The sequence below is a fragment of the Emys orbicularis genome, chromosome 3 (assembly GCF_028017835.1).
Source record: "Emys orbicularis isolate rEmyOrb1 chromosome 3, rEmyOrb1.hap1, whole genome shotgun sequence".
Classification (NCBI taxonomy): domain Eukaryota; kingdom Metazoa; phylum Chordata; order Testudines; family Emydidae; genus Emys; species Emys orbicularis.
In genome coordinates this window covers 82,895,032-82,910,745 of record NC_088685.1, presented here as the reverse complement: position 1 = coordinate 82,910,745, position 15,714 = coordinate 82,895,032, and the positions used below count along the sequence as shown (strand labels likewise).

The 15,714-nt window shown below is 43.0% G+C and overlaps 1 protein-coding gene across 3 annotated transcripts in view; it reads right to left on the bottom strand.

Moving 5' to 3' along the window:
• LIN28B (lin-28 homolog B) overlaps window positions 1-15,714 on the bottom strand; it is a 126,264-nt gene that overhangs the window by 57,091 nt on the left and 53,459 nt on the right. For all 3 annotated transcript variants that reach the window (XM_065402055.1, XM_065402056.1, XM_065402057.1), the window contains one exon: window positions 2,493-2,677. In XM_065402055.1, coding sequence (XP_065258127.1) covers window positions 2,493-2,677 — 185 coding nt within the window. The remainder of the gene's footprint in view (window positions 1-2,492; window positions 2,678-15,714) is intronic.

Genomic DNA, 15,714 nt, shown 5'->3' with positions numbered 1-15,714 from the left:
GACCATCACTTGTAGGATCCTCAGCTGCAGATTGTTCCTCAGATTCCAATATTAAACCTCCAGGGGACTTTTTAAACTGACCTCTGACTCAGGGTATGTCTAACACTGCAACTGTGCTGGTGTAGCACTTTCATGCAGACACTTCCTACATCAACAGAAAGGGGGTTTCCGTCAATGTAGTTAATCCACCTCTCCAAGAGGTGGTAGATTGGAAGAATTCTTCTGCTGACCTAGCTGTGTCTCCAGTGGGTGTTAGGTGAACCTAACTATGATGCACAGGGTGCTAAATTTTTCACATCCCTGAGCTATGTAGCTAGTTCGATCTAATGTTTAGGTGTAGACCAGGCCTCAGATAAAAAGCAGTCCCAAGTGACAGTTAATCAGATTAATATTTTGTTATTTAACCAGAGCACCAAGAATTAAACTTGCAGTAGTGTTTAAGGGGCAGTCTTTTATATTTAATAAAGACAGTGCTTTCCTCCTGCTCCCACCCAGAGGTGACTGCGCTGAGATTCCTGGATTTCATTAGGAGTGTACTAAGTATTTTGCTCTCTTTTTAAATTTTGGTTACAGCTAAGAGCTGGAATTACTGACAGACCCTTCTTATTACTGATGCCTACTTCCAAATTTTAAACTTTAGACATTTTAGTGTGGTTAGAATTCTAAAAACAGAAAAGTGTTAATTTTTTTCACCCTCCCTAATTCACAATCAATTTAAAGGTTTTGTTATCAACCTTCTCAAAAACAATCAACTTTAAGTAGACACTCAACACAAGAGGCAGTGGAGTCTTGTGGCTAAGGTGCTGCACTGGTACTCAGGACATTGGGGCTCAATTCCCAACAATGCCACACACTTTTTGTGTTACCATGGGCAAGTCATTGATTTTTTATCTCTGCCTCAGTTCTTGACCTGTAAAATGGGGATGTAATAGTTCCTTTCTCCCAGCCTTTGTGTATCTTGTGCATTTAGATGTTAAGCTCTTTTAAGACATGGAGTGTCTCTCACTACATGTATGTACAGCACCTAGCACAGCAGCATCCTCATCTTGATTATGGCCTCTAGGCACTAACACAGTAGGCTGAGGAGATAGAGGAGGGTTACGTAAGGGAGATCTTTCCTCCTTCTGGGGGGACTCTTTGGTACCCTTTCTTCTTGCAAAACTGTACTTTGTTCCAGAACTCACATCATCTGTGAGCCATGCTATCCCTGTAAGTTTTCTTCCTTGGTTGAATACCTCAGGGTAAAGGCTGGCTGTTGGGATGCTCAAGTCTGGACATTCAGGGATGCACTAAGCATGATCAGTGCTTCACAAGGTGTCCTTTTCTTGAGCCCAATTGCCATGGCTATCGTGCTGGGCAAAGCTGTGGAAAGTATGGAGACTTAGGTGCCATTGAAATTCACATCATGCAGGAGCTTTTGAGTGGAAAATACCCCCTGGACTAAAGCTATGTCTTTATAGCGGCATAGTCAAAAGCATCATGAAACTTCTTCAGACCATTAGATGTAGAGTGAATAAAGGGTCAAATCCTGAGCTGGTGTGAATGAGTGCAGCTCTGGGATTTGGCCCATAATCTGTAAAATTACTTTAAAAAACCATGAGCTGTTCTGCAGACCACCATAAATTAAGGCATTTGGAAGCATCCAGAACTTTGTTCATTAAGTGAAAATAAAACTAACCAACTTATATACCGAGTTAACATTAGCTTTTCAACCTAAATTGCACAAAATAAGTCTTCTTCAGATGTACAGTACTAAAGATATCCATGTAACAAAGCAATCAGCATGCAGCAATCAGTTCTGCATGCTCTTATCTCAACTGAGCATTACATCGCTTCACATGTTTTCAGTGTGACCTCTCTTTTTAGTCTAATCCAGGGGTCGGCAACGTTTGGCACGCGGCTCGCCCAGGTAAGCACCCTGGCGGGCCGGGCCAGTTTATTTACCTGCTGACGCGGCAGGTTCGGCCAATCACGGCCCCCACTGGCCGCGGTTCACCGTCCCGGGCCAATGGGGGCGGCGGGAAGCAGCGCGGGCGAGGGATGTGCTGGCCGCGTCGTCCCGCCGCCCCCATTGGCCCGGGACGGCGAACTGCAGCCAGTGGGGGCCACGATTGGCCGAACCTGCCGCGTCAGCAGATAAATAAACTGGCCCGGCCCACTAGGGTGCTTACCCTGGCGAGCCGCGTGCCAAACGTTGCTGACCCCTGGTCTAATCACAATATTTTCAACATAACTTTAACATTCCTTTGCAAGCTCTCCCCAACTCAGTATGCTAGGATTTTAAAAATGAAAGCGATCAAGTGAGCAAAATGTATTTCTACATATACAGATCAGGATATCTAATCAAAGTACTAAGCTACTTGTACAAACCAAACTTGCACAGAAGGGTTTCCTGTCACATATGAATGAGTATTGAAAATACAACATTCAGAAAAACTTGCAAAGAAGAAGGTGGGATGGAGGGGAGGAGAGTAACAAAGTAAAGTAATTACCTATCTCCCTTTGGTTTTCTTTTCTGTACTGTCTTCCCTTTGGGTCGTCTCTCACTTCCTAAACAGGGGCTCCCACCAGGGCCTGTTACCCGTATTGATTCAAGGCCTTTGGAAGATTTCTTAAAAGTAAATTCCACTGGTTCGCCTTCCTTTAGGCTTCTAAATCCTTCCATGTAAAGCTTGCTCTGTAAATAGGAAAAATATTCTTGGTTACTATTGCCTTAAAAACAAAGTTGACAATTATAATAACAGGACAATATTAACTTTCCTGTTATGTTTATCCTACAAGACACAGGTTGAATTGGGTTCCCTTAATAAGATCTACTAAAGATACTACACTTATGGTCATGGGGAAAACATTCTTCAAGCTTAAGAAATAATGAGATTCTCTTTTTGGATATGAACAAAATTGAAATAATAATTTCCTTATTCTCTGCTGAATTGATATGGGCTTTTGGGCTGCACAAATCTAAAAGTGCTGTATGCTCATACAATTCTCTGTAGAAACTTTCTGCAGTTTAAGGCATTTTAATAGAAACAGAGAAGACAAAGCTAATAGGTTTTTAAAAAAAAAATAGGAAGAAAAGAGAGCAAATGCTCCCTCTCTAAGTGAACCTAGATATTGAGTTCTAGTTCGATGATCAAAATGCAACCTTTAAAAGAAAAGGGGGGAAAAGGATAGATTAATTTTCAAACTAGCAGAAGTAAAGAATAATGAGCAAAAAGAATGAAAAAGGAGCTACCAACAAAATGAATTGCAAAGGGTAACTCAGTTACTCCAAGTGAACTGCTAAGTTGGCATTCGTTGCCAGTAAAACTTATCTTGTTAGTATGATCTTAGTATGGATTTATTCTTTGATCCAAGAAAAGCAAATCATTATCACCAGGGTCAGAGAAACAAAACAGCAACACTGATAATCTTTTGGTATATGCTTCTAGCGTGAAATCCTGCACCAATGAAGTCAATGGGAGTTTTGCAATTGACTTGAATGAGGCCAGGATTTCACTCCTCATCTCAAATCCTCTGAATGCTATATAATACTAAGTCTATATCCAAGGATAAATCTGCTGAATAAAACACTTGGATGAAATGGTTAGCAAGTTAAGTGAAACAGAATAGAATGTAAAAAGGAAGACAATAAGACGACTCAGGTCTTATTAAATGTTTATTCAAAATGTTATATTTAACACAGACAAGATTAGTGGGACTATAAAGTGAATATTACAGAATCACTGGCCATACCCAATACTTGAACTGAGCTTTTATGTTTGTTATAAAAACTAAAGGGAAGGGGAACACTTTTTTGTTGTTATTGGCTTGTGAATACTTCAGAATAGACAACACATCTGAATTGACTCATACAAGCTACCCAGCCAGTACTCTCTTGGCTAAACCATAGAGTCAACAAAGGGAAGCAATCTTAACTGTGGAGTAGGATGTGCTATAGTGGTCTGGAAGGTAGCTGGACACTAATGCCATCAATAGTCAACATTTTTCCATTCAACCACGTATAGGGTAGAGCTGGAGAACACCAAGGGATGCTCTTGACCACATATAGACAGCAAGAAGTCCAACATCGCAAGGGCAATTGGGGGAACAGTGAGTCTATACTAGCCTGCTAGGACCCCCATTTGTGTCAATTGAGCCTGGCATCCTGTAAGCATGCGGGACTCATCCCTGCAGCGCCTCCTGCTGGTCTCTTCTGGGAATTAGCTCATCGACCCAGGAGCGCCCTCTGCAGGCTGGTGTCCCACTACCGCTTGGTCCCCCTGTCCCTCCCGGACCCGGTGCCCTGTTGTCTGGGGTGTTGCCCCCTGGCAATAACCCCTCACAGCTCTGGGTCTCCCCCTCCCAGGGGAACCCCCACCCACTATCCCCACTTCGCCTCAGTCTTGGCTACTGCCCAGTCTCCATCTAGCCCCCATTCACTGGGGCAGACTGCAATATAAGCCACTCATCACAGGCAAAGGGGTTTGGACCTGCTGCCTCTGCCTACTCCTGGGTTGCTCCCTGCAACTCAGTACCTAATAGGCCTTACCAGACCTGCAGCCTGGGGCTTTCCTAGGCCGGAGCTCCCCAGCTCCCTTGGCCTTTCCCCAACACTGCTCCACTATAGGCACTTAGTTAAGCTCCCTGCAGCTAGGCCCTTCTCTCTCTGAATGCAGAGAGAGATTGTTGAGCTCCTGGCTCCCAGCCTTTTTATACAGGCCAGCTGTGGCCTGATTGGGGTGTGGCCCAGCTGCAGCCGCTTCCCCCATCAGCCGAGGCTTGCTGCTTTCCTAGCAGCAGCCCTCTCACAGTCTGAGCCCTCTCCCAGGGCTGATTTCAAGCCCTTCAGAGCCGGAGCGGGTACCACCCCGCTACACATCCCCACTGTAATATCTTCATTGGGAAGTACTGGGAGGAAGGCTAGTCTTGTGGTTAAGGCATGGAAGCCACACTGAGACAGGAAGATTTGGCTCCTGTTCCTATCTCTGCAGACTTCCTGTGTGGGCTTAGGCAAATGAAGTCACTTAATTTTTCCATGCCTCAGTTTCCCTATCTGTAAAGTAGACACTATCAAATACTTACCTATCTCACAAGGTACTGTGAGATTAAACTAATGATTGTAAACCTGTTTGAAATCCTCATTTGGAAGAAACTATGTGAGTCCACACACAGGCATGCACACAATAAAAGAACTCCTACCTACTGGGCTCCGACAGTCTACTGAGCAGTGGCCATTCATGGTGATACGGGAAATATATTATTGAATTCCAATGCACTATGAGTCACAATATCAGTACAGGCTGACAAAGGGATCTGGCTGCCTTTAGGGAAGGAATTGCAGGTTTTTTAGCAGCTACAAGCACAGCAGATTCATGGATCCACTGGTTAGGATGAGGAGTGCTTGGGCATGACCGATCCTGCAGCTTGGGTAGAGGTAGTTGTTGGACCAAGATGTTGTAACAAGTGTGACGCGTGGAGCAAACACTGGCCGCTCCTGGTCAGAGGGGGGATGTCTGCACTGCAGCTGGAAGCGAGTCTCCCAGAGTAGGTAGGTAGACCGGGTAACTCAGCTCGAGCAAGGGCGCTAACAATAGCAGCATGGATGATGTAGCACAAGTGGCAGCTTAGGCTAGCAACTCAAGTCCAAGCCCGCCTGACCCCTGGCTCTGAGCTCTGGGCTAGCCATAACAGCCAGTCTGCTAGTTTTAGCATGCTAGCGTGAGCAAAGCTCCTGCAAGTCTGTTAACCTTCACTGGGAGGCTCACTCCCAGCTGCTGTGTAGATGGCCTTAGTGTCCACTGTTTAAACGGAAAAGACATGAAAGGGAGGAGTTTGCAGATATCTGTACCCCGCTTTATGCTTTTGGCAGTTGCAGGGAATGAAGGTAAAGGTGCTGATAAGGATGATCCAAAGTGATCAAAGTGGAACGCAGTATTTATTATATTAGCTTGTGTGATCTGCAAAAATGATCCAGGAAGAAGCACTCCGCTTTAAAATATCGGGTTAGAATTAGGGGGACTCATGCCACATGTGTGTGATTTCCAGGCGCCATTATAAATTCACAGTATGAACAGGGGAGGACACATTCAGCCATTGATTGAAATGGACTCCTGCCTCCAACTGGCCCATGATACATGCCTTCACTGCCCACTTCATAGAATCATAGGACTGGAAGGGACCCCGAGAGGTCATCCAGTCCCCAGTCCCCTGCACTCATGGCAGAACTAAGTATCTAGACCACCCCTGACAGGTGTTTGTCTAACCTGCTCTAAAAAATCTACAATGATGGAGATTCCACAACTTCCCTATGCAATTTATTCCAGTGCTTAACCACCCTGACAGGTAGGAAGTTTTTCCTACTGTCCAACCTAAACTGCCTTTGCTGCAATTTAAGCCCATTGCTTCTTGTCCTAACCTCAGAGGTTAAGGAGAACAATTTTTCTCCCTCTTCCTTGTAACAACCTTTTATGTACTTGAAAACTGTTACGTCCCCTCTCAGTCTTCTCTTCTCAATTTTTTTCAATCTTCCCTCATAGGTCATGTTTTCTAGACCTTTCATAATTTTTGTTGCTCTTCTCTGGACTTTCTCCAATTTATCCACATCATTCCTGAAATGTGGTGACCAGAACGAGACACAATTCTCCACTTGAGGCCTAATCAATGAGGAGTAGAGCAGAAGAATTACTTCTCGTGTCTTGCTTACGACACTCCTGCTAATACATCCCAGAAAGATGTTTGCTTTCTTTGCAACAGTATTACAATGCCAATGTTCCCTCTATTTTTTTCTATCCATGTGCGAAATGAATTTTGTTATGTGCACCAATATCAAGGTAATGTGCAGATGTGCACCACCCATAGAAACAAAAAACCTAGCTATAATATATATTTTTAAAAAGTTACCATAGGGATAATTATTCCAGCCAGGACAGGTTAGGCATTTTAGAACTCACTACTCAAAGAATTAAATTGAAGTGTAAGAGAGAAATAAAAATTATGAAATGCATAGACCAGTCAAAAAACTGAAATAACAGCACTTTGAAAGAATAAAATTACAGAGAATATATGAGCATTGCAGGAAGTACTGTACTAAGAAGTAACAACAACAATACAAGTATGTGTTGGGAGGTGAGTGTGAAGGACAGAGTATGTGTGAGACAGAGACACACAGGGTGTGTGTGTGTGTGTGTGTGTGTGTGTGTGTGTCTGAGTGAGAGAGAGAGAGAGAGAGAAACTGTGTGTGTGTGTGTGTGTGTGAGTGAGAGAGAGAGATGTGCGCTTCCCCATTAAGTACGCTGCCCCTTTAAGTAGATTGGCACTCACCAGTCTGAAGCCTGATTGTTCAGACACGGCAGCAGCTGCCAGTAAGCTCCATCCCATGCCTCACTCCTGAGCCCTGTTGTGTCTCCCCACCCCCATGGAGATGGGGTACAGAGGGAGGGGGATACTCTGACATCAGCACCCCGCTCCCCTCTCACACACACCCGCTCTGCACAGTAAGCAGGAGGGTCCCGGGAACAGCTGGCCAGGGGCTCCAAGGCAGAGACCAGGAGCAGTGCGGCGGGGGGAAGGGGCCCCTGAAGTGTGCGGCCCTTGATAGACTGCTGGGAACTTAGCTGTTAACTCATATTTAGCTTGTGATCCACTATGACCTCCAGATCCCTTTCTGCAGTACTCATTCCAAGGCAGTTATTCCCCATTTTGAATGTGTGCAACTGATTGTTCCTTCCTAAGTGGAGTACTTTGCATTTGTCCTTATTGTTATATTTTAAAACAAGCACCTTTATGCTTTCTCTCATGCTGTCCCTCAGAGTTGTGAGGAACTCCTTGTAAACATCCTCCTTAAAACTCTCCTTTGCTGTGATGCCTACAAAAAACTGGACAGTGGCTGCTGGTGTGTTGAGACCACTGTCTATCATGCTGACCAATATTGTCACATTGTTTCCTTGTGCTCCTCCTGTCTGTCTGTATCCATCTGTTGTCTCTTGTCTTATACTTTGATTGTAAGCTCTTTGGAGCAGGGACTGCCTAGCACAATGGGGTTCTGGTCTATGACTAGGGTTTCTTGGTGCTATGATAATACAAATAATAAATAATCATAATCCCATTTTGCCGGCCCTGAATTCACTCACAGGTACAGCAGTACCTCACTGGTGCTACAGCAGCCACATGGAAAAACATTAGAAGACAGCTTCTTGTCCTACAACAACATTTTGTCCTTATCATAACCATAAAGATAAGTGTTCCAAATGGGATAGTCAACATGGATCAGAGAAGTATGCTGCTCACAAAGGGCATCAGTCAAGCTGATGTGCATTTGTCTTTATATCCCAGAGACATCAGCAATGGTATGGGCTACTTTTTGTTTGTCTATATATAAATTTATGCTGTTCTAACTAAAGCTGTGCCAGTGTTTAGGTTATAAACCCTTTTCCCCAGATCTTTTAATTTGGAAAGCAAACAGCTGGAAGCTGATATGTGGTATATAAGTGTTACCTATTTTGTTTTTGCTTGTTAGGTTTTTGGGGTTTTTTAAAACTAATTTTGGTTAAACTTTTAAATCCTCTTTTATTTACAGCACTAATGATGGTTTAAAATGTTTTTGCATTGCTCTACTTTAACAACAAAGCTTTCATTTGTAAACAACACTCAAAATTTACTATGGACACCAATGACATTTAAAAAACATTAAAATGCAATTGAAAAGACATTTAAAAGACAGCTACCAAACCTTGATAATCAACTATTAAGTACGTATGATTTCTTTTACACTATGCATTGCTTATTATATGGAGAGAAAACCCAAATGGTTTCATATTGCACCCCGCTACAATATATCTTTGCAGCTCCACAGTGTTACAGAGGGACACGGCGCTCCTCTGATTTACTGTGTAAATGTTTATTATACTGGCAGCCTCCCCATAAAAAGATTATTTGAGGATGTGCCACTATTTTGAAGCATAATGAAAGAAAGTGGCCTAGAAACAAATAGGAAAGATCAAATGCTTGCCCTCTTAAACAGTTTTTATAGAGTTGGTTGAAATATGTGAAACAATATTGGTAATTTTTTTTAATTCCCACTTTTGTTTTAAAAAATGTCAGGGGTTTCCTGACTAGTTCAATTACCCCCACTCCCCCATTACTTTATATATATCTTGCAATCACATCCATGCATGACAGTGCTCTGAACATGGACCACCCTACTGACCTCAGTGAGACTCTACACGGGTCCAAGAAGGACTGACGCATGTATACCCAGTTGCAGGAGCGGGCCTTAGAAAGGGGGAAACACAAACTGACTACACACAAAGTAAACAAATGAAAAAATAGACACTCTTTCTCTACTCTCTTTCCATTAGAAACAACCTTGGGTGTTACTTGTAGCCGTAGTGAGTAAAGCAATTTCAGACTCGAGTGTGATTTTTAACCTGACACTGTTCCTCTAGGACGCGCTATTATTCCATGGTATTGCAGCCTATGCTATAAGGCCGCACACATCTCCAACACAAGCAGTAGCGTGTTGCAAAAAGCTTACAAGTTCAAGTGAGTAACAAACAAAAGGAAGAGTTAAAAACAATCCTGTTTTCATGAAAAGTGTCCCTCACAGTATGAAAATGGAGAAAAAAAATACAACAAACATAAACCATCTAAGTAGGAGTGTGCCTAAAAAGAATGCATTCCTGACACTGCCTGTGGGTGCTTAAGACTCTCACTGAAACCCACAAAAGGAAGGAAGTTCTGAGTTAAGGCTCATTATGGGGGTCTATTCTCCTCTTGATATGCGTGCATAACTCCTATTAACATGTACGTATGGAGGAGAGAATAGGCCCCCATAACAAGCCCGCTTAATTCAGAATTTCCTTTCATTTGTGGGTTTCCAGTCAGGGTCTTAAACACCTGCTGACGCAGCCATGAAATTCTTTGAAAACCATTCTGTGGAGGGGCAATTTTGCTCAGACGGTTTATAGTTTTCTGTATTTTTAATGTTTTTTTAAAAACTGTTCAGTATAATGATCAAGTGCTATCAGAGTACGCTTGGCACTTTACAAAGAAAAAGTCAGAGTCTCTGCCCTGAGTTGTTCAAAATCCAGTCAAGGCACATAGCAGATCAAATCCTGAAGCCTGCCTACACTGAAATTTTAAGGAGTTTTCCCTCCACTGATCTAGCACCAGTGCAGTTCCACCAGTGCTAGTAATAGTGTGAGCTTTAGTCTAGACCAGGGGTTCTCAAACTGGGGGTCGGGACCCCTCAGGGGGTCATGAGGTTATTACATGGGGGGTCGCAAGCTGTCAACCTCCACCCCAAACCCTGCTTTGCCTCCAGCATTTATAATGGTGTTAAATATATTAAAAAGTGTTTTTAATTTATAAAGGGGGTCACACTCAGAGGTTTACTATGTGAAAGGAGTCACCAATAAAAAAATTTAAGAGCCACTGGTCTAGACCATTGTGTCCTGCAGCATTAGAGGATAGAGTAGTAACAGGTCTATACTAGCTCTCCTATCTGAGCGAGGACCAAAATGAAAGAATTCCCTATAATTATCAGTGGTGGTGCAAGAATCCAGCACTGGTTGTTGTTGAAAGGTTTAGTGGAAAAAATGTGTTTTGAAGAGGCAACTTTATTTTTTAAATCCCTCACTTAAACTCACTTCATGTGACAATAATCTCCAGACAGAGCAAAGTGAACCTAGGAGTTTTACACTCCTGCCACCCTCTCCACCCCACCCTGAATCTAGCACAGAACTCTCACTGACTACAGCTAGAGAGCATCCTTTTGGAAAGGGCATCTCTCTGCCACGTGACTTTGACTGGCTGCTTCACACAAACGTCAATCTATTGCAGATTATAACAGCTGTTTAAACATGAAGTACATGAAATCAGGTCTATGTATCCAGTGTACTGTAGTATTTTTATCTGGTTTGAGATGGTATCTGAAGTAGATTCTTTTTCTTACTTTGTATTTTCAAATTACAAGCACAAAAAGCAATAGTTAATATTTTATAAGAGCTGCGGTTACTATACCTTATAGATGGAATATATAGTATGTCTGCCTACTCTAAGATATGCTTTCTTCAATATTTCAATAAAAGAAACAGAAGCAAAAGAAATAACAGTCTCTACAATTTTAGAAATATCCTGTAGGAAAGCCCAAAGCACTGTAAATTAAGGCTTTAAAAAAAAAAAAAAGGTTTAAGGTAACATTTGTATTATTATTCACTGCCATTATTATTGGTAGTTAAACTGTTTCTACTGCCTACTAGACAATGAAGGCTCATGTTTGCCACATGAGTAAATGGCCGTACCACTGCCAATGTCAAAATAGTTGTACCCAATTATATCAGCAATTAATTTGTCCTCGATCTTCTTAGTATTGATAGCAAAGTAAACAAAATGAATAGGAAACGGGGGGAAAAGAAATACACTAAGGTGCTAACACTGCAAATACTAACACACGTTTCATTTTACTACAGAGAGTGGTCCCACTGAAATCAATGGAACTATTCATGGTAGTAAAGTTGTGCATGTGCTTAAGTGTTTTTGTAGGATTAGGGCCTTTGTGCTGTATTATTACTAGGACCCCATGTGTTGTAGGATGTCATGGGATTTGGCACTGAATGTATCCCGGACTACAGAATTATGAAGACTATTTAAACAATTTTCTAGCCCTTACAGTTGCAAAAATAATCTTCTGAACATGACCTACGTGTGAACTGATGTATTTGTCTTCATGAGTATGCAGGGAACCTAAAACAGTAGCTCTTAGAGATATGATTTTTCTCTCTCTCTCTCTCTCTCGTCAATTGTGTGTTAATTCTGGAACCTAATGATGAATATATTAGGCCCTTAGTAAACAAAGTCCAACAGCATGTGCCTTACTCCAAGCATGGGGTATCTTCAATAGGACTACTTGTGCTCAAAGTTAGGCACATATGTAAGTAGTTTGCTGAATTAGGACCTAAACGTAAACATTAAATTTCACTACTAATTATTTTAGCAGAAGCATCCACATAGTGGGGTAGATGCTCCACCTTGTTGGAGCACTCCTTGAGTGCAGTGGAGTGGAATGCTGGAGGAAGCAGGTTGTAGCTCCCTGATGATCAGCTGCCCAACTCTGGTACAAAGTGAAGCTGCACAGGAGCAGTTCTAACTTACACCACTCAAGGACCTTACACCACTTTGAAGGATCAAGCGTAGTGAAGCTCTGGTTCCTCATACGCACTCCCTATCCCCCATCTGCTTACACTGGAGGAGAAGGTGAAGAGTGGGTGTGGCTTGCAGCAGAGGCAGTTCTCTACATAGGGGAAATCTCAGCTGGCCATCTTCAAGTTTTAAGACCACTTTGTGCCAAATAATCAGACAGGAGAATCCAGCCCAATGTGATTATTCCACAGTCTCAAACTGCCTCCAACACCTTTCCAAGAACCAAAAGCCCCACTTGTCCTCTACTTAGTTGCCAAAAGTTGCAACTCTCTTCCCACCCCCCCTCTTTCTGGCAACTTCTGTAGTGAAATTATGCATTTTCAATACTGAATTCCAAAGCACATTGAACATTGAGGGTGTAGTAAAATAAATATTGGGACCACAATTGGGCATGCCCATGTGGTTCTCAGTGCAGAATCTTAAATTAAACAATATAAGGAGTTCTGTAGTGACTGTACTATGCTTGCCATTTAATTCAGTAACACCTTCCATTTTGTAATGTACCTGAACCAGATGTCAACAGATGTAGTTCTTCTAGCATAGCTCCATTATCAGGGAATAGGAGAGAGTTTGCACAGGCTCCCAGAGCTAATGGAAAGGCAGAGGGCTTCAGTATATACGGCCAGGACCTCCAGCCAGTCCCCTGAGATCTGCAGGAGTGGAGACTGGGCCTCCTACTTCTTTCACAAAGGGTACATTCGGAGCAAATTCTGTTATATGAATCTCATTGAGCTTTTCCTCCCTTTGGGATCTTTTCCATGAACTTAAGGATGGTGAGGACTGCAATATGGCCATGATTTACTCATTTAATTTTGGGGATTTTAAATAATACACTTAGCTGTCTCAGATTACTCTTCCCCACTAATAAATCTTAGAACAGCTGATTTTCAATAATTAATAATGTTAACTTGTATACTCCTGTAAACACAGATAGTGCTATAGACAAATATTTTCCATTGGAGATGCTGAAGCACAGGAATGCTATAAAAGGCTCAATTTATAATCTTTGCTGCATATTTCAAGTATTGAAATAGAATTACGTCAGTCAGTGAGAGCACAGGGATAATGTACAGTCACTGACCCACAGTGGTACACTTCTTTAAAAATAAACGTATTAAATGCAGATCCCTGCAGTTGGATTTAGTGCACCTTTCAGAGGTCTCCTTCCATATCCTGAAACTAGCCTAGCTACCTCAGCTTTTCAGCCCTTCTCAGCTCCATCAGTCCTGTTCTCTCAATTTCTCCTACACACACACCTGCACTTGCTCAGGAAAGACTAGCCCTCCTTCTCAATAAAAGTTTTATTTGTTCAGCTGTAAAGCTTAGCCCCCCCCCCCCCCCCGCCTTCCCCCTGTCTTATCATCCCCTTTCATTCCAATAAACTACATATAATTCAAAAAGAAATCAAGGCCATGTGGAGGGGAGGGGTGAGGAGGGGAAGGAGGTCAGCTGTTCCCCTACTGTGGACCTGGGAGACAGCCTCCTAAGAGGTCGAGGATCTGTGAGTAGAGAGAGAAATGGGGCCAGGGACATTTGCACTACCCTGTGGGAAATGCTCTCTGAAGTTAACACAACCTTAAGCGGCATGCTCCATCCTGCAGAACCCCCCTCCACCCATGAGAGGGAAGAAGAGACGTTTTGAAAACTGCCCCCAGCAGGGCAGCAAGGAAGTAAGTGAGCATTTCAGTGTAACAAAACCTTGATCATATTTCTTGCCAACTTGGTAGTAATCGTACCCTGAGCTAATAAGCTCCTCAGCCTTTGGTCTCAGAGTTCAGTTAGCCAAGGATAAAATTATTGCCTTGTAAACAGGAAGCTACCTCAGAGATCATTAAGTATTTTATGCTACTGCAGTCATTATTTCTTATCTGTAATGCAGTAATGCCCAGAGGCCCCATTGTGATAGGTGTGGTACAAATACACTGGAACTCACGGCTCCTACCTCCAAAAATGTACAACATAATTTATTGTGTACATCGGTGGTGTCAAATCCCTTGCAGAAGATTGAATCCTGTGTTCAGTTATCATCCACAGGCCAGGGAATGCCCACTGATGTGAGCTGGGGGGTTGCACAGAGATCAAGGGGAGATTATGGCCCCTATGTAGTAACTAAAGATTTAGTTATTTATTATTTGTTCAGTGCCTTATTGTCACATTCTCGCTCAGTGAGAAAACACTCTTCCTTTCTAGGCCTCCAGTATTTCTGCCTTTTGTTTCCCTTTCTTCTCCATCAGCCTTTCTCTGTTTCTCTCGTGCTTCCTTGTCTTTGTGAATCGCCTCTGTTCTTTTTTCTGTATTTCCTTCCTGGTAGCAACTCTAAATTCCCAACCCAGCAGGCTTCACACCCGCTCTCTGCCTCCATTCCACCCACTGAAATGATCAGCAGTTAAACAGTTAATGTTCACAGTGAAGCGTCATCACTGAGCTTTAACACTGACCCTCGAGATTTAGGGCTAGTCTACACTAGAAGTGCTACATCGGCACAGCTGGATCGATGCAGCTGCACTGCTGCAGCACATCTGGTGAAGATGCTCTATGCTGACGGGAGAGAGCTCTTCCATCGGCATAGCAAATCCATCTCCGCGAGAGGTGGTAGCTATGCTGGCAGGAGAAGCTCTCCCACCGACATAGCGCTGTCCACACTGGCACTTAGGTCAGTGTAACTTACATCACTCGGGGGAGGGGAGGGCTTATTCATGCCCCTGAGTGACGTAAGTTATACTGAAGTACGTGGTAGTGTAGACCTGGCCTAACTGAGAATAGAGGACTTGCACCTCTGAGTCATTGATTCAGGCTTTCTGCAGACGCAAGCAGACCTCACTGCACTGGGTACACTCAGTCCCCATTTGGAAGGTTATCTCTGCAGCCATATGTGCTAGGAAAGTTACTTTTTCTTAAAATGAAAGCTTAGATTCTGGAGAACATATGCGGCCCACAATGTGTTATTACCTGTATGGCCCTGAGGATGTCACATGGACCGCAGCTCTGTGCTGATTGGGCCGCAAGTGGCCAGTGGGCGGCAGGCTGAGAACCACTGCATTAACAGGACAATTCACATGAGTAAGGACTGCAAGATCAAGCTCCTAATCAAGAAAAGATTGTCCTATTTAACATGTATAATTCAAGAAGGTTTATTAATTAGCATGTTTATTAAATACTGCATATTTTAAAATCAAATCCCTGCTCCTTAATTTATGGTCCCCACCTGGATACCTAAATCCTGCAAATGCTGAGAAGGCTCATAGATGTTGCAGGCTGTGCTTTCCCCCACCTATGGCACATATTCTCTGTCATGCTCTTTCATATTCCCTCTCCCTTCTCCCCTCTCCCTTTTCCCCTCCCTCCCCCCACAAATAACCCCAAGACTCATGGACACATCTGTAAGTGCACATGTTAATAGCTGGATTTCTATTCCCCTTTGAAAGCTCCACTGACATAAGGATTCAGTATATTACAAAAGCCTAGTTATCATAGGTTTGCATAGAGCCAATATACCACCTAGAAACTAAGACAGAATTTTGAAATACACGTTAA